At 45.9% G+C, this 23,188-nt stretch overlaps 1 protein-coding gene across 6 annotated transcripts; it reads left to right on the top strand.

Moving 5' to 3' along the window:
- The first annotated feature begins 725 nt into the window (after positions 1-725).
- CALCOCO2 (calcium binding and coiled-coil domain 2) lies at positions 726-21,562 on the top strand. Of its 6 annotated transcripts, none has more exons than XM_032791451.2 (14): positions 753-840; positions 7,649-7,837; positions 8,519-8,621; positions 9,283-9,416; positions 11,996-12,121; positions 12,204-12,362; positions 13,346-13,473; positions 14,004-14,094; positions 15,263-15,385; positions 16,216-16,302; positions 17,522-17,617; positions 18,840-18,981; positions 19,673-19,701; positions 20,203-21,562. In XM_032791451.2, exons 2-14 carry the CDS (start codon positions 7,658-7,660, stop codon positions 20,371-20,373), a joined length of 1,569 nt encoding a protein of 522 aa, XP_032647342.1. In that variant the 5' UTR covers positions 753-840; positions 7,649-7,657; the 3' UTR covers positions 20,374-21,562. The 6 variants fall into 6 exon arrangements, with proteins under 6 accessions (XP_074915822.1, XP_032647342.1, XP_032647344.1 ...); XM_032791450.1 differs by lacking the exon at positions 753-840 and adding an exon at positions 1,099-1,189; XM_075059721.1 differs by lacking the exon at positions 16,216-16,302 and having other exon boundaries at positions 726-840.
- The last annotated feature ends 1,626 nt before the right edge of the window (positions 21,563-23,188 follow it).

Raw genomic sequence — 23,188 nt, 5'->3', positions numbered from 1 at the left:
TTAAGAAGTTAATGGCCTGATTTTTAAAGACCTCTCACATGTGCTAACATGTCTCAGTGACCTTGACCTGTCCCCACATCAGTATAGACTGCAGGAGGGAAACAGGGCAGCCACAGAAGAAAAGTAAAGTGAGGTGCTGCTCAACCATTCTAGTAGAGTAAAGACACACAGTGAGTTAGGCTTTGGGTTCATCCTAGGGGAAAAATTCAACCACTGAAGATTTTTTCTCGCTGTTCAATACTTTATCTTGTATTGAGTTAAACAGGTGCTGATAAACAAAAAGCTTAGAGGTTTTAGACACTGAATAATAATAATAATAAAACCAAACCCCACGTCCTCTCTCAGTCAGGTTTATTGTCCATTTTATCTGATCCACAAACTAGCCAGCGGGTGGAGCCATCTGCCTGAGCAATAGGGTGTGTACCACCCTTTCCAGTGCCCATTTAAATGTGAAGAGGATTCCCATCTTGTCACTCTTTCCTCCTAACATGAAGGACCCACACAGTCTCCTTGCCATATCCCACTCCAAAGCCACATCCCAGGGCAAGAAATGCCTGCATGATGTGTTGTTGCAGGAGTGCAGGGTGGGTGAGATCCTCGGTTTGGGAGATGCACACTTATTTCAAACGGTGCCCCATTCTACCTCTCAGGGGCAGGAGTCCCCTCTGGCAGGACTACAAGTCCCAGCATCCTCTTCGAGGGGAGGTGCTCTGCTAAACTAACTCCGGCCGGGGCTGAGGGGCGGGAGCAGCCGGTTCCGCCCCTTCCCGGTGGCTCCTCCTCCTCTTCCTCTGTCGCAGCAGGGCCCGAGGGGCGGCGAGATAGAGACGTGGTCGAGCGGTGAGCGAGTCCGCAGGGCGGCGGTTGGGGGGTGTGTGTGAGAGCCCCGCCTCCCCCCGGGGAGAGGATATGGGGGGGCACCGGGGAGCTGTTTGTTCCCTACCTGCGTAGCAGCTGCCCCCTGCTTTCACTTTCCTTTCGCTGCGCGCAGCGCAAGTGGGGCTGGGCTGGAGGGGAGGGCCCCACTCGGGGGCACCCCCCCCCCCAAGGCCTGGCTGTTGGATAGGTGGGGGGCAACTTCTCTCCTCCAGCATCAGCGGACTGGGGGGGCAATGCCCCAGCTGGCCTGGCACGGGGGGTGACCCCCCCATCGTAGGATCACCGCAGAGAGTCACCTTGGGGCACAATGGTAGGGTTCCCCCCCATTCCCTCCGCCTTCCTCCCCCTTTACCCCTTGTCCCTACTTACTCCCATCCCCCAAGGCCTCTTTGTACGTGGCCAGTAAGAGGAGGTGGGTGGCACAATCCCCTATGCCTTCCCCCCCATACCAGAAGTGGAAAGAGGCAGGCCTTTATGCTTTCTATGGGTCAGATGTCTCTCCCTCCCCAAGAATCCTTTGGACTCTGGACTTTGGCCACAGCATCTTCCGTGGGCCAATAGCTCCAGCCTTTTTGAATGGCCTGCCCCCACCCTGAGATTTTCTGGGGCTGCCGCCCCCTCCCCCCACTCCTCCGATAATCTCTCGAGGAGCCCCATTTGAAATGTTGCAGCCTGTGCCACGTGATGCGCTAGTGTTGCACGCCAACATGACAGTGCACGGCGACGAAGGGATGATGTGTCAATAGTCGCTGGGTCCACGTAGGGTTGGGATGCCTGAGTTAGTAAGGAGGCAACTCTGCATGTGCCCCACGTGACTGGACATGAGTTTAGCTCCCTTCCACCCATGTTATAGTATTGGGGAACAAGAGAGCGTGAAAGGGATATATGAAATAAAGGGCTATATAGATAAGGTAACATGGGGGCAGTCTGTTACCTTTATAGGTGTTTCTAAACTATTAAGGAAATAAACGTTAACACCGATAAAGGGAAGTAAAGTTTTTTAACACACACATAATCGGCCTGTGGAACTGACTGCCACAATATACAATTGAGGTCAAGATCTCAGCAGGCTTCACAAGATGGTTATCCGTTTATATGAATAATGAGAACGTCCACTGTAACATTGGGTAGGAAAAAAAAGTGTAAGGGATATAATCCCTTTGCCTTATTGGGGAGAAACTTCCCAAATGGCAGTTTATTTCGTAACTGCCCTAAGCAGTAGGTCATGATCGTGTATGTGAAGCATCTGCTAAAGGCCATTGTCGGAACCTAGATGGACCATTGATCTGCTCTGATATGGCAGTTTCTATGAGTGATGAAGAGAGAGGTCAGCATTGGAAACCTAGCAGAAGGAAGTGGGTCTTGGGAAGTTGCAGGGCACCCAGGATCAGGGAGGATGTTCCACTCATGTGGGTTGTTGTGGAAAAGCCATAGAGCTGCTTAAGGGAAAAGGAGACTAAAGGTGTGTCAATGCATGTTGTGTTGGCAGAGTGGAGTGTTCACTGGGCCCAGTTACTCATTTCTGTACAGTCCTTTCCCCTTAATATACAGATGGCTGGGCCAAACCTAGTCGTTCTCTGTTGCTGCAGTACCCATAAGGGCAATAGCTGCAGGGGTGCTGCTGAATAGAGGAGACACATTCTGCCCCCCTCTGTCCTTGCATTGGCATGTATTTGGCTGCATGAGCAAGGGAGTAATGAAAGGTGTGGGGGCGAAATATACGTGGAATAGAACTATGAATAGCTTTCATGGTCAGAATGAGCGGGTTGAGCATGGTGCAGAAGGAAACTGCAAGCCAAAGTAGAGATTCAAAGGGAAGAAAAGGGGATGACATCGTAAAAACAGCAGTCAAGGAAGTAAACATATGATACTCCAGACTTACAAGGGTAGTCAATTAGTTTTTGTCAAGGTCCAAATTTCTTTGCCAAGGTCCAGACTTCAGAGAAAATTATTTAAAAAAAAAAAAAAAAAAGGAAAAATATTTTGGGGTCCATTCAAAAGCACTCTGGATTTGGCCCGTGGTCCACTTATTGACTACCCTGCTCCAGAGTGACCAGAGTTGCTGCTAGCTTTGCTGGCAGAGGGTTTATTGTGCTTGAGCTTACTGCTTCTCTCCATCCAGTGATTCATCTAACTAGGCTCCTTTAGGACTACAGTAATCCTTGAAAATAAGTGGCGGATCATCTGTCAGAGAAGAGGGGAGAGAGAAAGGGGCTGATGTATCTGAATGATGGCGTTGGAGCAAGAGAACAGAGTTAGAGTTCCTGCTCACATGAAGGCCATCATGATTGTACTTATGCAGCTTCTTTCATTCAGGGATCTCAAAGGGCTTTGAAAAGCATTTGATCATTAGAGGGGATAGGAGGGTTGTGTTGGGTGCTGAATTCCTGGACTGGATGATTCTTGCTGTTTTTTAACCTTTCTCCTGGATCTAGACTCCCTGATTGAGGCCTTGGCATATTTATTCATTGGTGGCACAATGGAGCACTTGGTTTAACTTGTTCAGCATTCACCCATGCTAGGTGTAGGGATTTCTTGAAGGGTTTAGTTCTGGGCCTTGTGGAGACAGTCTATCTGCCGCTGTCTAGATACTTGTGATCACCCTTTATAAGTTTGGTTTGGTTTCTTCTTGCAGCAGGAAACTGAGCCATAGAGGGATTAAGTGACTTGCCCAAAGTCACACAAGAAGTCTATGGCAGAATCAGGAATTGAATCCTAATCTCCTGAGTATCTTGTTTTAGCCACAAGACCAACCTGCCCCCTCTTTTCCTTGAATCCAATTATTTATTATCTAGCTGGTACCTGAGGGCTATATGAATACACCTCTACCCCAATATAACGCTGCCCTTGGAAGCCGAAATATCTTCCTGCGTTATAGGTGAAACCACGTTATATCGAACTTGCTTTGATCTGCCGGAGTGCGCACACCCGCCCCTCCCCACCGGAATGCTGCTTTACCGTGTTATATCCAAATTCATGTTATATCGGGTCGCGTTATGTCGGGGTAGAGGTGTATTTTGGAGAGACTCAAACTCTTCTCAAATAACTTTAGTTGATTAACACCTGTGAGGTGCGAGTGCAGATCTAACTTTTCTAATCATGGCAATTCAATGACCTCGTCTTGCTTGGTAAGAAGAATTCAGGGTTTCATATAGTTCTAGGAAACAGTGTTCATACACAAGCCTATCTTAGGATCTCTGGTGCTTATATGATAGAATTGAAAATGGCATCTTCCTAAAGAAAAAAAAAAAAACAACAACAGTCCCTCAGAGATGGACTGTAAAAATGGGAAATCTTTAATTGGTTATTTATTCCTCCCCTGCTGGGTGCCATGGTGTAATAATATCTCATTAGTTCATTGCACAGTCTGCGTTACAGCAAGCTATTCATTAGCATTCCATAAGGTGTGGCTGTCACTGGCCCTTTCATAAGGAGCAGCCCCAGATTGCTCATTTTTTCTTCCCTCTTCTCCCTCTTCTGATGGTTTATGAACAGCTCAAGGAATAAGTGGCGGGATTTGACGTCATTACATTGTCACCTCATCTTTTTTTCCTTTCTTTCTTGCTCTTTTAATTTCCTCCCTCCCCATGTCTATTTTCCTCCTCTCCCTCTTTTTTCTCCTTAATTCATTATTGTTCTATTGATTGAAATGAGTTGACAAACAGCCTTGCATTGGTGAAGCATTGGAACAACGTATGCAGACAGCTGGCAGGCTTAGAAGCTAGAACAGGGGGAAACTGGGATTCAGCACTCTTCCAAATTCTGTCACCAACTTGCTGTTTGATCTTGGGCAAGTCACTTAAACTCTCTGTCTCTCAGTTTTCCCCATCTGTAAAATGAGGATAATAATACTCTTGTAGAAGGGTTGTGAAGTTTGCATGGCACTTTGTTGGAAGATGCAAGAGAGAGGCAAAGTATTGCTAATTCTAAAACGAACGCAGAGCCCTGTATGTTCTGTGGTTGTGTAATTTGCCATGGAATTCACCCATAGCTTCAGATTGTACCCCAGAACCTCAGCTTTCTTTTTTTTTTTTTAAATTAAGTTTGATCTGTAATGGCTATAACAATCTCTAAAACATGAAACAAATGTAAAGCAATGCCTGTCTGAGTCTGTAAAAAGTCTAAAATAATTGGGTTTGTGAGTGGCCCAGCCATCTCACTCAGGGCACTATGGCTTCTGCTATTGGTGCAGCTGCTGAATTTAGCATTTTTGCTGCTGAATTCAGCATTTTTGCTGCTGAATTCATTATTTGGCTGCAGCCAGACACTGGTCACATGTAACCTTTGCACCATCTTGAGCTCAGACCCAATTCTGACCTAGCACAGTGGCTGTTAAAGGTCCCATGCCATAGCCCAGAAAGAGCCAGGGTCCCTGCCCTCAGCCTGGCTAACTCCTCCCTGTCCCAAGGAAACATGTTCCAAGGGTCAAGTGGTTTTGAGCTAATACTGTGTGCAGAACAATTGCTATGTTTGTCCATGTAGTCCTTGCTTTCTTAACATCTGAACCGTTGAGGCATATTGAACATGAAAGATACCAGATACAAGAAGATCCCACTCTAAATATAGTGCTTGTCTGGGGGCTGGGGTGATGAATGTCATTTAAACATGGAGTCGGTAGCTGTCAGCCTTTGTACCTTGATTAGGAAGGCTGGGAAATAATGGAGATAAAGTAATTGTTATCTACCCATGGCATTTTATTGTATGCTGTGGATGTGATTGGGCAGAGGTGATAGCTGCACCACCTTTTGCTGAATAAGTTCTCAGCTGGAGTACAATTGAATTCACCCCTGTACTAGGAGACCTGTGAGAACCCATGGGCCTAGAACCAGGCGTGCAGGGTCCAAGGTAGGTACTGCTTCCTCACTGCCACCCAGAGCCTGGTTAGGGTGTCACCAAGAGGAACTGAGAGGCTAAGCCCTGCAGGAAGTCTCATCCTAAGGGCCATGAGCGACAGCCCTCCATGGTTCCCTGATTGGCTGAATCTCCCCATATAAGCTAGGAAGTCATGGCTGGGAGTTGTCTGAGCAATGCAAACTCTGGTGTGCTTTAGCCCCAACTTTGCCTGCTGTGATCCCTGGTTCCCGACCCTGATTTACTGTCTCTGGCTTAAGACCATTCTTGACCCTAGTGAAAGACCCTGGCCTGGCCTGACTCTGATTCTCACCTCATGCTTTCAGTTTTGTAATGGACTTTGACTTTGCGGTTTCGACCCGACTTAGATTGATCTCTGACCTTTGGCCCTGATAGTGAGCAACTCACTGTGCCCACAGGCTGCCCAAGTCCCAACCTTGACAATACCCGAGTAACAATAAGGACCAATAGTGTCCCCCTTCCTCTCTATGGCTGGCTGAGATATTACAGCTTTCCTTTTCTGAATGCGGCCCTAAGAACAGCCTCCTATACCCTTGGCACCTTCACGCTATACATCTGCCATCTGTTCCATCTAGAACTGCTCCACGAGACCACTGGGAAGTATTGGCTGGCACAGAATGCAGCTGACCACCTTCTCAGTGATTACAGAAAACCAGTGTTCTGATCTAAAGTCACTTCCACATGGAACTCCTGGGGCCGGTGATGACACAGACTGTGATGACACAGTCCCAGACCTTCTGGGGATTTTATCTGAGGTCATCTCTTACCCTATATACTATAGCTGCAGTTAAGATCAGCTGGGAGGCTCCTGCTTTCTATTCCTGGAATTGGGTTTTCCTGGACTTGCAGCAGGATTTTCTTGGCAAGAAATCCCTTCCCTTGGCAATCTGCCAGACGTAGAGGCTGGCTGCCTCTTGTGCGTGATGGTAAGGCGCATATTTAGTTTTCTGAGCGTTTCCTGACTCTGTTCTTGGTAGTTTAGATACTGTTTTATTAACAGTTGTGGGGTCAGTAGTTTTGCAGGTAACCTTGTGTAATTTATTTTTTGAACTTGTAACAGCACAATTAAAAGGTTCCTAAATAAAGAAACAGGTGAGAATTCTTATACTATTGATTGCTGCTGCTGCTGTTTTAATACTGAGAACCATGTGGCAATTTTACTATAGTTGTTGCTAGTAGCAAATGCTACATCCTTCGGGTTCGGACCCTTAAGAGCAAACTACTGCCACTTAGGGAGCAAGGATCGTGTTGCCTGGGAGGAGTGCACAATGAATAGGCTTGGAACCATTCGATTTCTATTGGTAAATGTTGGCAAATGTCTATTTCACTGTACACAAGCACACAAACCCACCAAAAATATTTCCATCAACAATATTTGTTTTGTATATTTCGATATGCGATGCTGACAATTTTGTTTTTTAACAGTTAAAAAGCTTTAACTTTTTGAATCTCGATGTTTCCTGTTGTTTAAACAGTTATTGGCTGACCTGCCCATAACTTCCTGCAACTGTGAAAATTTAGATAGCTGATGATAAAAAAGGCTTAAAAATAAACATCAATATTATTTGTTAAACTTATAAATAAATAAATAAGAATTGATTTCTGCCAAGCCTAACAGTGAGGTATCAGTCTCCCTTTTGAGCCACAAAGATGAGGATGACACAAAATGTGTTGGATTTGGATGCTAAAGTGTTACAGTAGAATTGCTAATGAAAAAAATAAGAAGGCTGTTGGATTTGCTTCTTATTGGCATGAGTGCGTGTCTTGCATTTCTCATGCAGACTGGCCTTGGGGGCTAAGAATGCTCTGGATGAGGTCCCAGGATTCTCTTGTGTCCCAGCACCACAGGCTGCAAGGTTTTGTCTTACCCTTTGCTTTTGCTCTTGTCCTCTCATAGAGCCCCGTCATGGACGAGACCTTAGATGAACCTCCCACTTCTGCTGTCTTCTTGGACAACTGCCACTTCTCCCAGGTTATCTTTAATAACGTGGAGAAGTTTTACATCCCCGGAGGAGACATAACCTGCTATTATACCCTCACGCAGCACATCACTCCTCGCAGAAAGGACTGGGTGGGCATTTTCCGGGTAAGTGTGTGCTGCAAACCATTAGCCACCATGTATTGTAAGGTGGCTGCTCAGAAAAGAAATGACTTGATGTGGACATTTCCAGTTATTTCACGCTTGATCCCTAAGCGGGAGTTTGAGACTTTGGAAGAACAGAGCAGCAGCTCTTTTTCGGTGGCTAACTTATATATTGTTGAGTCTGTACTGCATCAGGAGACGTTGGACCTGAATCTTTGCTGCGCCATTCTTGTACTTGGGAGCAGGAATGGAGTAGGGGAGGTTAACATTTCATTGAGCCACGGTTGCATTTCCTGTATTCTGGGACTGGTCACGGGCCAGCCTGAAATTAGAGCTGTTTCAAGGCTAATCTGACTTGTGCCCTGTTTCCTAGAGCCAGTGAGGAATAGGCGTGGTATAGTGCATTGTGCCCCCATCTACCCTCAATGCTTTTCCTTCTCCAGCGCGCCTCTCATTTCACACCTCTCCCTTCCGTCTTGCTCCAAGGAAGGAGTAAGCAGGCAAATAGCCTGGTTTTTCCTATTTGCATGGACCCAAGATCTAGGTAGCTGGTATAGGAGTGTAAAAGGGGCTCTTATGGCAGTGCGGGCATACAGCCCAAGTTACAATGTCGCCCTCTGTGAACGGCCACAGGATAAACGTAAGTAAGCTGTATGATACCGTATGATTATCTCGCTGTTGCAGGTGGGATGGAAAACAACCCGCGAATATTACACCTTCATGTGGGCTCCTTTCCCGAGTGACCTCAGCGGTGATTCTATCGTGCAGCAGCAAATTCAGTTTCGAGGTCAGTTGGGAAGGGATGGGCAGCTCACAGCATGCACACACACGGACCATCATATACCAAATTGCTCTAAACGCCAGTAATAAGTGTTACCACCTGAAGCTGTACAATTGTTGAACAGGAATATCGTCCCGTACTTGGGTAAATGTCATTTGAGAAGCTGTGGCTATAAGGTCATCTCAAAATAATAGCCCCCAAGTTTTTCTCAAAGGGTCCTTTCCCCCAAATGTACTGTCCGTCAAGTTCAACTTGGTGAGAGTGTCCCCTCCTGCTAACACAGAGACACGTCCATATAGCACATGTGGTCCTGCGGCCTCTTCTTCCGCTGTTATCAGTGTAGCAAAAGCCCCTGGTGAGAATCCCCCTTGCAGGTACTACGCTGAGCTGTGTTTTACCATCCGTGTTCTTCTGGTGATAAGGAGTCACTGACCTCCTTGAGGAGTCATTTACATCAGCGCAAAGTGTCAGTGTTTTACACTTACTTTGCACTGCTATAGATGAAGCCACAAGGAGTGGGTCAGTGATTACCTGGCCCCATAATGTGGATCCTGCTTTGTATTCCGTGGTCTTGGGTCTTTAGATCTGGGCTTTCTGTGCTGTACAGATGACAAGAGGCCTGAGTAATTAAAAACACCCTACGGTGGGGATTTTTGTTCCTTTTAAGCCTACTACCTGCCGAAAGATGACGAATATTACCAGTTCTGTTACGTTGATGAGCAGGGGGTGGTCCGTGGAGCCAGCGTACCTTTCCAGTTCCGGGCAGAGACCGAGGATGATATCCTGGTGGTTACTACACAGGTATGTTCCCTCTTTCTTCCTGCTTTCTCAGGCCCTTATCTTCTGTTCAAACTCCCTTTACCTAACACAACATGGGGGTCCAGTGACTACGGCACTGAACTGGGACTCACATTTGTTGAGCGCACCAGTGTGCTGCGTGTTAACTTGCCCCATGTGATCCTGGCAGGTGTGCACTAAATGTTCTGTAGTGCACATTGATGTAGTCCTGGTTCTCACCACTGCATGCGAGCATGGTCTGCCTGGGGGAGTAGGAGCACAACACATTGGTGTGTTCTGCACATCACATCACCGTAGTGCGGACTCCGGGGTCAAAGTCTGAGGGCTGGATGAAATGGTCTGCAGAATGTACATTTAACAACCCTGGTCTAATCCAAGTTATTGGGCTCAGCATGTAGATAAATTTAATGGCCGGTGATATATGGGAGATCAGTAGATGATTTACAAGTCCCTTCTGGCATTTGTGAAGTCTATGAAATGAAATCTATGAAATATTGTAACAATAATGTACACTCTATAGCACCTTTTGCTCAAGAATCTCACACACTGTGCAAACGTTCATTCATTAGCCCTTGCAGCCTCTCTCTGAGGTAAGCAAATATTATTCTCATTTTATAGATGGGTAAACTGAGGCACAAAGCAGTAAAGAAACTTGCCTAAAGACTCAGAGCAATTCACTGACAGAGCTAGAAATAGAACCCAAAAGTCCTGGTTCCCCGTCTCTTGCTCAGAAGACCAGACCTCACTTCCTCCCTAGCTTAATAGAACTTAGAGTGGACAGCTGAGGACGAATCTTTTCTGCTTGCCAAGCAGGAGGTAGAAACTAGCATTTTATTTGTCTCCATTAGCGGGGAATCTCCTTGTCAGTGTAACAGTTTGAGGACTGTTGTTGTTTTACAGGCTGAGATCTGGAACTTAAAGAGAAGAACAGGATTTTTCCCTCCCCTCCCGCTGTCAGGCTGAGCAAAATTATCCTGTTAAGGGCTCTTTGCAGAAATTGGCCTTGGAGTCAGTTAAAAAGTTTAGTGTTTGGGAGGAGGGTCAGGCAGCCAACTTAGATTGTCAGCTCTTTGTGGCAGGGGCCATTGCTTTGTTCTGTGTTTGTGCAGCACCTCGCACAGTGGGGTCGTGGCCCATAATTGGGGTTCCTGAGTGCTGTGAAAGAACTATTGTCAGATTCAGTTTTCCACTGGACTTAAGGAGACTTTTCTTAAAAGAGGCAATGTAGTATGGCTAGAGTAGAGGACTGGAAATCAAGACTGCTGGGTTATGTCCCCAGGTGTACCGCAGACTGTACTATTTGGACAAATTCCTTTATTGCTCTGTGCCTCAGTTTACCCCTTTGTAAATTGAGGACAGATACACTTTGTAAAGCCCTTTGAGTCCCTCGATGAAGGTGCTGTGTAAGTGGAAAGTGTTTTTTGGCTGGGCTACATGGTGGGGTGTTGTATGTGGCCTGTTGCTATCTGTGGCTCCTTCAGCTGCTGCTCCCTGCAGCTCCGTCAGGGAGCCTTGAGCATGGGTGTGTATCTGGTGCAGTTCACCACCTTCTCCGACACCTGTCCCTTCTGCGGTGAGAGGAAGACCCTGGCGCACGTCTACATTGAATGCGCCAGGTTGCAGTCCCCTTTCCGGCTCCTCCAGAATCTTCTCCTTAAGTTCTGGCTGCACTTTCCTGGATCTCTTGATCTTTGCACACCTCATCTGTGGCCCCGCAAAGTCACAAGACGTCCTGGTCAGTCTCATCCTGGTGCTGGCCAAAGTGGCTGTCCACTATATCAGGAGGAGGAAGCTGGACAGGGAGGTGTTCTGTGATATTTCTGATTCTCCTTTAAGACATATCTCTGGGCAGAGTTCCTCTGGGCTGTGTCCACTGGCTCCCTGGACGCCTTCAGGCGGTAGTGGACGCTATCCGGGGTTCTCTGCTAAGTGTCTTCCTCTGGATCCCTGCTTTTGACCATGTGACCCTCATTCCTGTCTGGTTTTTCATTTTTGCCTCCTATAATCTGTTGACACCTGGGTTCAGTGGCTCCTTCCCTTAGGCTGGGGGAGGTGAGGATTTAAAGGTGTCCCAGAGCCTCAGTCTCCAAGAGCCTCAGTAGGTGCTGCTCCCTGCAACCCCAGAAGTGGAAATTGGACCATTCCCGCATTAACACGGTGGGGGTGGAAGTGCAGCTGTGGCAGCAGGTAGTGCTGTGCCAGGAAATGATCAAGGGTGCATTTGGGTAGCCAGCAGGTGCTTGTTTGTATCAAGGTCTCAGCTGGCCACCTGAAATTAATGGTTGTGCAGAGCCGTCAGTTCATGGGCCTACTCCTACAAGAGGCAGAAGACCCTCTGCTCCCACTGACGTCACAGGGAATTGAGGGCACTGAGCGTCTTAGAGGTTCAGGCCTAGTGGAGCTTGATTTTGAGCTCTGGTTGGACAAGCTCTCACAGCACCGGGAGAGACTGAAAGGGAAGTCCAGTCTCCTTGGTGTCAGTGAAGAGGTAGGGAAGAATACACTGGTTTTCTGCACGGCTCACGTTCCTTTCCTCATCGCTACACTGCATTCTTATTGATCAAGTCTGTGTTGTTTGCCAGGGAGAAGTGGAGGAGATTGAGCAACAAAACAAGGATTTACTTAAAGAAAACAAGGAACTGAAAGAAAGCTGCCTGTGTCTCCAGAAACAGAACCTGGGTCTGCAGGAGGAGCTCCGGCTGGCACAGGTACAGACAAGGGATAATACAGAAATTCAGAGGCCTTGTGGCTGACAGCTCAGGCTTATACATGCCCATTGTGTGCTTCCAGGAGAAGATGAAGGAACTAGAGGGAGAAGTCTGTTTCTTGCAGACTGGGAACTTGGAGCTACGGAGAGCTCAGGAGCTACAGGCCGGAGAGATGAGCTCTGCCCAGATGAATTTGGCGTCAATTAGGGAACAGAACATAAAACTTGGAAAGGAAAATCAGGTAAAAGTCCAGATGAGCTGGAAATGGGTGACATGGAAAAAGGGGAGACCAGAGAAAGTGGAGAGGGGAGAATAAGATAGAGTCAAGGTCAGCCTCAGAGAAATGTGAGCAACTGTATCTCCCATTGTAACCAATGGAGGGGTTGGTAAATGCTTCTCAGGGTTAGTCCCAAAGGGCAGAGAGAAGAGAAAATCTCCCCCTCACTTCTTTCCCTCCCCCTCCCCTTTGATCTCTGTGGAACGGTCTTGCTGCAGCCCCAGTGCCTTGTGCTTGGGAATGGAACTGATGAGCCTCTTTCTGCAATTAAACCGGTTCTGAATGGAACGGGGCTCCTGGGCTTTGCAAAGTTGGAAACCCTGGACCTTCCCAATTTGGGGGGAACCCTCAGTTTAACAGAGAATCTCCACTTCCGTTTAAAAAGCAAAACAAAAAGGATTTCAAGGCCCTTTCCTGACAAAAAGCCTTGAAAATACAAACCAATCGCTTGGGTGGAAAGGACCAAGCAGCTGGGCTTCGCTTCTGTAGCAGGAGCCTGGTGAGCTCCAAAGATTTGGACAGAGAGAGAGATCTGACGGGCGTCTCGTGTGCCACAAGTCAGTTGTGCGTGTATCTCCAACAAACCATCTCTCCAACCCTCTCCCAAAGCCTGAGGCTGACCCAGTGCAGAGTAGAGTGGTAATGATGGCCTGGAGTTGGTTATGTTTGGGGAAGGGGAAGTGCTCAAGAATGATTTCATAGGCCTGTCCCAAAACCCCAAATACCAGCTCTGGATCTGACCTGCCTATTACTGCTCCTTCCTTCTCTTCCATTGGCCAAGGCCCCAGTTTAAGGAAAACTGGAGCTGAATACATGCGAGAAAGGAGAGAGAAAATCTTGTTCCCTGCAGGAGGGTTGTCTGATGTTGTTGCATTCAAAGATACAGTGGGGAGCAAAAATGAGGGCCATTTCTGTGGTTTGACTCCCATTTACCTTCCTGCACTCAGGAGCTGCAGAAGGGACTGGAGTCTCTGAGGAGCAGCTGTGAGAAATTGGAGTTGGAAGGAAATTTCCTGAAAGAGGAGAACAAGCGGCTGACGGAGCAGAATGACTGCAGAGAGAGAGAGCTGCAGCAGTGAGTGTTTACATGATACGTTTGCAAATGGGAGTTCCTGGAAGCGCAGCGGTTTGGGTTTCCTCTTCTGTTTCGTGCTGATGAAAGCCAGTGACTGCATGCACAGAATGAACCCTGCGAGTGAGAGTATAAGGAGCTCGTTGGGGTTTTGAGCTAGGTTTGGCATTCACAGGCCTTCAGGCAAACATAAGTGTGAGGGTGACTGAGCAAAACTACTCTTGGAATGAGTCCATGCATTATAGGCTGTCAGCTGTTTGAGTCCACTGAGGGGAAAGCAACCCACAGGGCTGTGAAACAGATCCAAGATTCACAGGATCTCTGGTAACTTCATGCAAAGGTTTGAGCAAGACAGCAGGGCTTTGGTATCTAGGATTATTCCATTTGAACCTGCCTGAAGACCAGATAAGCTTTTGATTAGGTTGAGAAATGAAGGTCTGCGGGTGTGGTTTACCAAGAGCTGGTGCTGAGGGGGTATTTGGGGGGGGCCCACATGCAGCTGAAAATGTTACAGTTTGGTTTCCTCTGAGCAGATTCAAAGAACACAACCAAGAAGTGTCATCTGAAAAGGAACAGCTAGAAAGCAGATTGAAAGCTACCCTGGATCACATGGACCAGCTGCAGGTAGGCAAGGCACAGTCTGTCTCTGCTTCTGCAATCTGTGCAGTACTCTGTGTCTGTCTGGCTGGGAATGGAGCTGCTGTACCAAATTAGGATGGTATCTGAGTTGTTCCTAGTGATTCCATAGGCTCCTTAGGAAACTCTGAACCTACAACATGACAACCTGAGCTCCAGGAAGTTCCTAACAAGTGCTGTATTTGGGAAGGAGGAAGCTTAAGTGAATCCTTGCAGATTTTTCATCTCATACCCCAAAATACCTACCCTGTGCACCCATGTTAGGTTCATCATAAAGACTTTGTACTCCTCTAGCACCTCCTATCTGAGGATCTCAAAGGGATTTATGAATGTGGAAGGGTTTATTCTCACAAGAGCCCTATGAGGTAGGTAAGTGGTAAAGCTGGCTGGAAAACAACAACTCCATTTCATGAAACAGAGAGGTTTCAAAAAATGTGTTCTGCATCAGAAGGAAAAGAAGAGACTGACTCTCTGTATCCTGGTAGTTAGGCTGGGGACCTGGGAGACCCAAGGCAGTGTCTGAACTACTGGATTATGGAGCCTCTACCCACCAGGCTACATAGCTTTCCCACCCTCCTGACCAGAAATGCCGTCCTGGTCCCGACGAACCTTTCCAGCAAAAATGTTATCAAATCCAATATGATTCCTTTGAAACATCCCAATTTCACTTAAATGGCATTTGATGGAAAATCGTTGCATCAAAAAAAAATTGATCTGCTTTAAGATTACTAGCCCTATTTTACAAATGGGGAAACAAAGATGGAGTGATTTGACTAAGGCCATGCACAAAATCAGTGTCAGTGCCAGGAGTAGCACCGAGCTTTCTTGTCTCCCAGCCAAAGGATCATCTTTCTTGTCTCCAGATTGGTACTTGTCCAAAAATTTCATTGGGTTCCAAAAATGTTTCACTGGAATTCATTTCCAGACATTTGTTCCACAACATTTTAGGTTATTTACCACTAGTGTGTTGTTATGCAAATCACCCCCAAAATCCATGTGAATAGGGCAGCATTTGGAATTAGGATCTATGGCTTATTAAGACTTTGCCAAGCTACTTTCATTCTGGACATTCCTGCTGCATTATAAATTGCCTGGGCTTCTTTCTGTCCTGTATAAACTGTTGGGCCATCGCTTTCATCCACTCGTTTCACCTCAGTCACAGGTGTTGAATCAAGAGAAGGAAATGGAAAACCTGGTTCGGATGGACCATGACAAGACTGAGCAGCTGGAGCATATGAAGGAGGAGAATCGTCGGTTACGCATTACTTTGACTGAACAGGTAGAGCCTTCCCTAATAACGTTGAGGCTTGAGGGAGCTGGGTTGGAGGGATATAGAGCAGCCCATAGCGGTGAGCAGATGGAGGTGATCTTACGGAAGCTCCAGGGGAATTAGGTGTTGGCGGGGAAGGGGTTGCCCCTGTTATAGCAGGTGGTGCTGTTGCACATAATTTTCTGTTCTAGGTGCTCTTTTTTAGAGTGCAAACCAGTTTTTAGTCGGGGAGAGGCGAGGAGACACTTGTATGGTTGGTTGTTGTGATTCAGTTCCTTTGGAAGAGCAGTTGCAAACAGCAAGAGAATTTGCTCCCTGCCTTAATCTCTAACTGGTGTCAATTCTTCAGTCAGATTTGCTCTGTGGCAGCCAGGGGTCTGTGTTTGGCTGAGATTTCTGAACAAGAGAGGATTGCCTGTGTTCTGTTTGTGACCACCCATGTCCCAGGATTGGTGTATACATATAAATAAAACAAGGTATACTAGGAATATACCCAGACTCTGCATTGCTGATTTCTTCTCCAGTGGGAAGCTGCTTTACAAAGCCCTGAACATCTGCTACTGCTTGATGGAGGGGCAACAATACCCTTAACTCTCCTCTATTGTTCCTTATTCATCTATAGTATCTTAGTTTAGCAAAGCCATTTAATAGGGTATAAATTACAGAAGAAAGCCAGAAACAGTGGGAAGCATCCATTTTTGGTGGAGGATGAGTTGATAGGCACTGTGTGCTTCCCATTTTCTTCTCCAACCTCCCTTCTCTTTGGCGTTCCTTTTGTTATTTATATGTGGCTCCCGCTCACTGATGCGTATGGTGCTGAAATTTGTGGTCCTGTGCAGAAAGAGCAGGAAGTGAAGCTGGAACAGTGTCTGGAGGAGCTGAAGGTGACAGAGGCCAGCATGGCTCTTCATCTGCAACATAAGCAGGTGTCATGTCTTTCTTTGGGTGGATGTGGGGGATGGTCTCCAAAGAGCAAAGTGAAAAGTGAAGGGATGAAATCTGTGGTTGCACAGAGGACAGAGTGTTGCTGGGATTCAGAGAGGGCCAGTATTTCACTGAAAGGAATGTAAAGTCAATGGGAATACAGCAGAATGGAACACTGCATTACTTTTTTATCATGAAGGGCATATAGCTGGCAGGTTAGAGAAGTCACATCAAAGAAACAGACCTTGCATTTGGAGAGGAAGGAGGCGAGGTTTGCGATGGTCTTTAGTCCTGGGGAAGTTTGTCCCACAAGCTCCAACTAGCCCTGAGAAAGCTCTTGTTCCTGCACACACAAACTGTTACTCTTGTTGTTACCATTGTGCTTGAGGAGCAAACTTGTTAACTGTGATCTTGAGCTCGGAACTTGAGTAATCTTTTAGATACCCATGGCTCAGATTATTGAGCACCATGAAGATGAGAACCAAGACCTCAAACTTGATTTGCTATTCTATGGGAAGCCAGTGTAGGGAGCTGAGGGCAGGTTTCATGTATTCTCAGTAGGGCTGTCAGTTTTGGTTGGACGTACTCCTGGAGATTCCATCACATGACAGAATCTTTAGTTAAAGATTCATCTTTAATTCCTGGAGACTCCAGGACAATCCTGGAAGGTTGGCAGTCTTAGTTCACAGTAGCCAGTGTTGCTGAGGAGATGTGCTGTGGTGTTGTCGACCAGCTGAAGTTTCCTGAATGCTGAAGGCTTCATGCCCAGGTATGCTGCATTGAGGTAATCCAGCCTGAGCGGTAACAAAGGCATGTGTAGCCAAGGCCAGGTCGCTGTTTGCCAAGATGATGGAGACTTTTAGACAACTAGAGAGGAGTCCTGGGCGCAGGCCAGCTGTGGAGTTTAATCAATAACTGAAACTGATAAGATTAACCGATAAGCATCAAACTTTTTTACATCCCTACTTACAGTATCACCATGTATGTAATGAGGGAAGTACAGATATAACATGGTCAGACTCTCGTTGAAGTTCAAGGTTGATTTATTGATCACACACACACACACACACACACACACACACACACACACACACACACACACACACACACACACACACACACCACACGAAACAAATGATATCTGAGCAATTCCTGATACTCTCACAGCTTTTCATTTGGTGATTCCCCATCACTGATGAACCTAATGCTTTTGCTTAACAGCATCAAAACCACGATCTAGCAAAGGAACTTGAGGAGAAGAACCATTTGTTTCAGATTCTTCAGCGGAAAAAGGATGAAATTGAGGAGAAAAATCTGGTGAGAAACTCACACCCACACTACCAACCTAACAGCGCAGAGAGGTCTTCATTAGTAGTGGTACTGAACGCAGTTCAGAGTTAGGCAAGGTGGTTGGACGAAAAGCTGTAAGAGATTTTGCTGAGACTTATTGAGCAGCTTGTAAAAGTGAACTAGAGAATCATGAGAAAATAGTTAAAAAGGGCTGTCTGACAAGGAAATTGTGGAAGAAAGCTTTACTAAAATGCAATCAGACAACATGGTGGGTTTTTTCAGGTGCTCTCAGCACTGGCCTAACTGCTCCCATGGAAATCAGTGGCCCTACCCAGTATTTGCAAACAAACCACACAGTCTTTTCACTGAGTTATTAGCTAAAGAATAGCTCCTAGTTTCTGTTCAGAGCTTTGCCACTAACTGAATGACCTTAGGCTGGTCATAGATTTTAAGGGCATAAGGGGTTATTTTGATCATCAATGTCCAGTTCTGGGCACCCCACTTTAAGAAAGATGTGGACAAATTGGAGAGAGTCCAGAGGAGAGCAACGAAATTGTTAAAAGGTTGAGAAAACCTGACCTATGAGGGAAAGGTTTAAAAAAAACCAAAACACCTGGTCATGTTTAGTCTTGAGAAAAGTCTAAGGGGAGACCTGTTAAGTCTTCAGATAGGTTAAGGACTGTTATAAAGTGGACAGTGATCAATTTTTCTCCAGGTCCACTGGCGGTAGGACAAGAAGTTAAGGGCTTAATCTGTAGCAGGGGAGGTTTAGGTTAGATACTGGGGGGGAAAGCTTTCTAATTATAAGGCTAGTTAGGCTCTGAAATAGACTTCCAGGTGAGGTTGTGGAATCCCTGTCATTGGAAGTTTTTAAGAACAAGTTGGACAGACACCAGTCAGGGATCGTCTAGGTTTACTTGGTCCTGCCACAGCTCAGGGGGTTGGACTTGAATACTTCTCAAGGTCCCTTCCAGCCCAAAATTTCTATGATTCAATGATCATCAGATCTGACATCCTGTGTTACACAGGCCATTAAATAGGTATTTTCACCTCTCTTTGCCTGTTTTCCCCCCATCTGTAAAGTGGGGATAAGCCTGACCTACTGAAAAGGATTTTTGAAGTGCTTTGAGATTCTCAGGTGAGAGGAACTATATCAGCACAAACGGTCATGACTAACAATAGATAGCTTCTCTTGGAAATGGCCCCCTGAGCTCCTGGAACTTCATTCTGCTCTTCTGTCCCTTTGCAGAGTCTAAGGCAAGAGAACAATGAGCTGCTGATGCGCCTCTCTGAGAGCCCAGATTATTCTGCCTGGGTTGCAGTCCCATCGGCGCAAGTTCCAACTCGGTCTCCAGAAAGTTCAGACCTTTTGTTTGGGAACCCGTACAATAGTGAGTTACTTGGCATTCTGTGCAGAGGCTCCCAGGGACCACATGGGATAGGTCTGATCTAATCACAATCCTGACAGCTCCCGAGCAGAAGAACCCTAATCAAGGAACTGGGCTAGAATCAGAGATGCATTAAGAATGAATAGAGTTGGGAGCTACCAAAATTCCAGCCCCCACCCCCTGAAGATCTTTTCTTCAGTCCTCCTTCCTCTTCTTGGCCAGTGAGAGACAGAAGGTAAAAATCTACATCCTTCCCATAGCTCCTGAGAAGATGGAATCTGTCCATTCACTCTTTGTTGGCAAGAGGGACATCCCCCTACACATGTGGTGGTTGGGGTCTCAGCAGGTTGTCATCCCTCTTGATTTGGAGGCTTGTAGAAAAGAAGCTCTCAACAGCATGTGTGTACTGCCTCCCATGTGTTCAGAAGATGCCCTGCCAGCTCCACAACTCTGTCAGGTCTGAGAGTTGGCTTAAGTGATTAGCACTGTGCTCTCTTTCTGCCAAGCAAGAGAGCCAGTTTGCCCAGTCGCAAGGCAGCCAGTTGAGCATTCCAGAGTCTTAAATATGGAAGTTCCTTCCAGATTCAGAGCTAGAGCTGGTGCTTCAAGAAGAATCAAGAATAACAGGTCAACAGCACATCAAATGGTTTACTTTTGGCTATGGTTAAGACTTGCATTTTCTGTTCTTTTGCAGAATCCCTAGAAACTTATGGTGTGAACGTGGTGAGTAAAGTGGCTGGTAGGTTTTGCTTAGTGGTCTGAAGGTGGCAGTCTAACTGAGCTCTATGGCCAGTTTCTTCTATAAGCTTTTAGTGCTGGTCAAGGTAGTGGGTTCTATCTTCCCAGGTAGCAAATGGAGCTCTGGATATTTCAGAATAAGCTGGGGGAATTAATGATGATTGTGCTAAGCAGGAGCGAGGGAACTTTGCTAGAACTCAGTTGCAGCCTTGGACAACATGAGCATGGAAGCCGTAATGAGCAGAATTCAGCTGCCAGATGCTGTATTTCATATGGAGAAATGGACACATACTGGGTAGGATAGAAAGCAAAAGCCATTCTGAGAAGCTCTTGGGCTCCCAGAGCCCGTCACTGAGGCATGGGGACATTTAAAACCCTGTGGAGTATTAGAACCTAGAGTGGCCTGTCCTGTAACTGATTATTTCTAACCTCCTTTCATTGCTAGTGCAGATATCTATACATCATTGTTTTGTATTCACCTTTCAGCCCTCTGTGAAGAAATGCCCCCTGTGTCACGAAGTCTTTTCTGATGACATTGGGCCACGTCAGTACGAGGAGCATGTGCGAAGCCACATTCTGGATTGCCCGTTCTGTGACGAGACCTTTCAGGATAAGCAGGTGTATGATGATCATGTGTACTGCCACAGCCTGGAATAATTCTTCAGTCTGCTTTGTGCTGTCTAGCAGGTGTATAGCTCCTCTTTCAGGTATGATAGCAAGGACTTGATCGTAACCAATACTGTAAGAATATAGATCCTAGAAAAATCACCCCAGCAAGGCTGGACTCAGCACCAGTACTGTAGTGCTGACCCATCTGTTCCGTGTGATGTGATCCATCATCAAGCTGGGTCAGATACCAACCAATACTATTGAAATAATCCATCCTTGTCAGCTGTGTCCTTTATCTTTAGTCAAATATGGGCACTCTTCAACAGCTCAGTCCCTGTAACCGGTTGTTCAGACCGAGTGCGATACCAGTACTTCAGAACAAAGGCTGTCACTATGATCTGTTGTTCCAATCTAGCCAAGTGCTGATATTGTAGAACAGCAGTTCCCAATTTTCTGTGTTTTGCAGGCATGTCTCTGTTACAATTGTTATATTTCATAGAGCAGAGCTGAGACCACTAACCCTAAGGCCAAAACCAATGTATACTGCCCTTGAGCCCAAAGTCCCAACACTTATTCATGGTTACAGGACTGCAGATCTAACTTCATAATAAAATTGAGTCCTTCCTTCACCCTTTATCCCAAGCCAGTAAATGCTTTACATATCTCAGGAATGAGTTTAACCATCTATGTGCATCCTCTAAGGAAACTGATGGAGTGGAGCCTGGATTGTTTCTCTGATTTGCTTGCCTGACGCTTCTTGATTCCAGGCCAAAAGGAGCCTTTTCTGAGTGCAGAATGCTGAGGTTCAAACCTATCAAGTTCCTGGGATGATTGCACTGCTTTTGCACAAGTTTTAAATTCTTTTTGTTGCAATTTACAGCAAACATTCTTTCCTCTATGCAAACCCAAGGATATAAAGTTTATTATCCAACAGAGTTACACTGTGCATTAATTTAGTGATGAATATCTAAATCTATAGGGAATCCTAATAGGTTTTCATAATAGCCTGGTTCAAAGGAAGTTAAGAATAATGGATATTTTAAAATGCTGCTTTAATATCTTCAGTGCTAAAGGCTTAAATAAACATGTATCGATCAACCTTTGAAAACTTTGGACTTCTGTCTTCAATTATGTAATAAGGCTTTTATTTTATTTTTTTTAACTATTAGCAGGCACTATACAAAACCATGTAACAGAGAAGTGGAAAAGGTGAATAAACAATAGCAAACAGAAACTACACCTGTAGAAAATGTCTGGTTATTTTTGTAACAAATAAGACAGGTGGAGATTCTACCATCCCATCCCGAGTGACAGATGTCCTTGGGGAGTTGTCTGGCAGGTCCTTATTCCTTTCTAAGGCCCAAGTCCATTTATGCACATCCCTAACTTTTAGCACTCCACGCTGAAGTCAACTGCATTGCTTGCACTTACTGTAAAACAAGGGCCTTGTCCTCACACAGCCTGGCACCAAAATAACTAAATTGATTGCAAGTCGCACCTTGTGCTATTTCAGTGCAAACCTGTGCACAGACACTCTTCTAGAACCCTTTTATTCCAAAGTAAGTGCCCCCCCCCCCCCCCGTGGACTTTTCCCATCCCCAAGCACGTTCCCAGCCTCTTCACTCTGCCCCCAGCATTGCTACTGAATCCCCTTGACTCTACCGCCCTTATCACCATTCAGAATCCCTATTATTTATTTTCTGGTAGCATCTAGGAGCCCTAGTTGTGGACCAGGGCCCCACTCTGCTAGGTGCTGTACAAACACACAACATTTTCCCTGACATGTCCAGTCGCCTTCTGTGTTCCTCACACTCATCCCTTGCTGCCCAGTTTGCCTCCAGGCTGGCATAAATAATCACCATCCCCAGAACTGGATAAATATTTCCTCTTAAGATGAACATGCATCGGTTTCATACCCAGGGCATTTAGTTAGTAGGATGGATCAGGACTGACACAATCATGTCACTTTGGACAATCACTTATACTCACTGCCTCAGTTTCCCCATCTGTAGCATGGGGATTCTGACACTTCCTCCGTACCTATCACCCAAGACCGTGTTGCATAGCTCTGAAGAGGGAGAGCATTGTATTTGTGCTCAGTATTATGATAAGGTTTGCAGGTTTGTTTTCTCTGTAGGTGAGACCATAGAGCTGTTTTCCTCACCTCAGCTTTGAGTTAATGAGTCACTGATGTTCAGAGGTTTGCCTGAAGTACAGGGGGAACAATTCAGTTTCATCGACTATTCCCCCTCCTTTTATCATCATTGGATTTAAGTTTGACTTGAGGGTTTTTGTGGTGGTGACATGCAATCCTCTGAAGACATTTGTCTATAATTAGGGCATTGCATTATTTGCTACATCGTTACTCTATTTTTCTCCACTTATTGCCTCTCCTCATACATTTAGACTATAAATACTTTTAAGCAGGGATTGGTCTTTTTTTCATTATGTGTGTCTGGTGTCTAGCACCCTGATTCCCTGATCCATTGACAGATTCCTGAGTTTCACTATCAGAGTTGGCCTTTATTTCATCCATGGGTTTCCATGAGGTCTCTCTTGGCCAGATCCTCAGCTCATGTAAATCAGTGTAGCTCCATTTACACCAGCTAAAGATCTGACCCTCTGTGTTTAACTTAAATGGCATAGAAGATCTTGGAAAAAGGAAGGATTCCTGTTGTTAGCTGCCTCCTTAATATGAGCTCCAAACAGAGCAGATTGAAAAAACGGAATTTTTATCCTGTGGGAACAGTATTTTGAAATTTTGTTTTCATCTCCAATTGGCACAAAAATTGCAATACTGAAACTCCTTGCACAATGAAAAGTTCTGAATTTTTTTATTTTGAAATGTCAGCGTATTTCATTC

The sequence above is a fragment of the Chelonoidis abingdonii genome, chromosome 21, assembly GCF_003597395.2.
Source record: "Chelonoidis abingdonii isolate Lonesome George chromosome 21, CheloAbing_2.0, whole genome shotgun sequence".
NCBI lineage: Eukaryota > Metazoa > Chordata > Testudines > Testudinidae > Chelonoidis > Chelonoidis abingdonii.
Note: the sequence above shows the minus strand (reverse complement) of the source record. Positions and strands in the feature narration are given on the sequence as shown.

Bases quoted from the DNA above. Each gene is read 5' to 3' on its own strand.
- CALCOCO2 (XM_032791450.1), top strand. The intron at 9,417-11,995 runs GTATGTTCCCTC...GTTGTTTGCCAG, and splicing joins TCCTGGTGGTTACTACACAG to GGAGAAGTGGAGGAGATTGA. The intron at 15,386-16,215 runs GTAGAGCCTTCC...GGTCCTGTGCAG, and splicing joins GCATTACTTTGACTGAACAG to AAAGAGCAGGAAGTGAAGCT.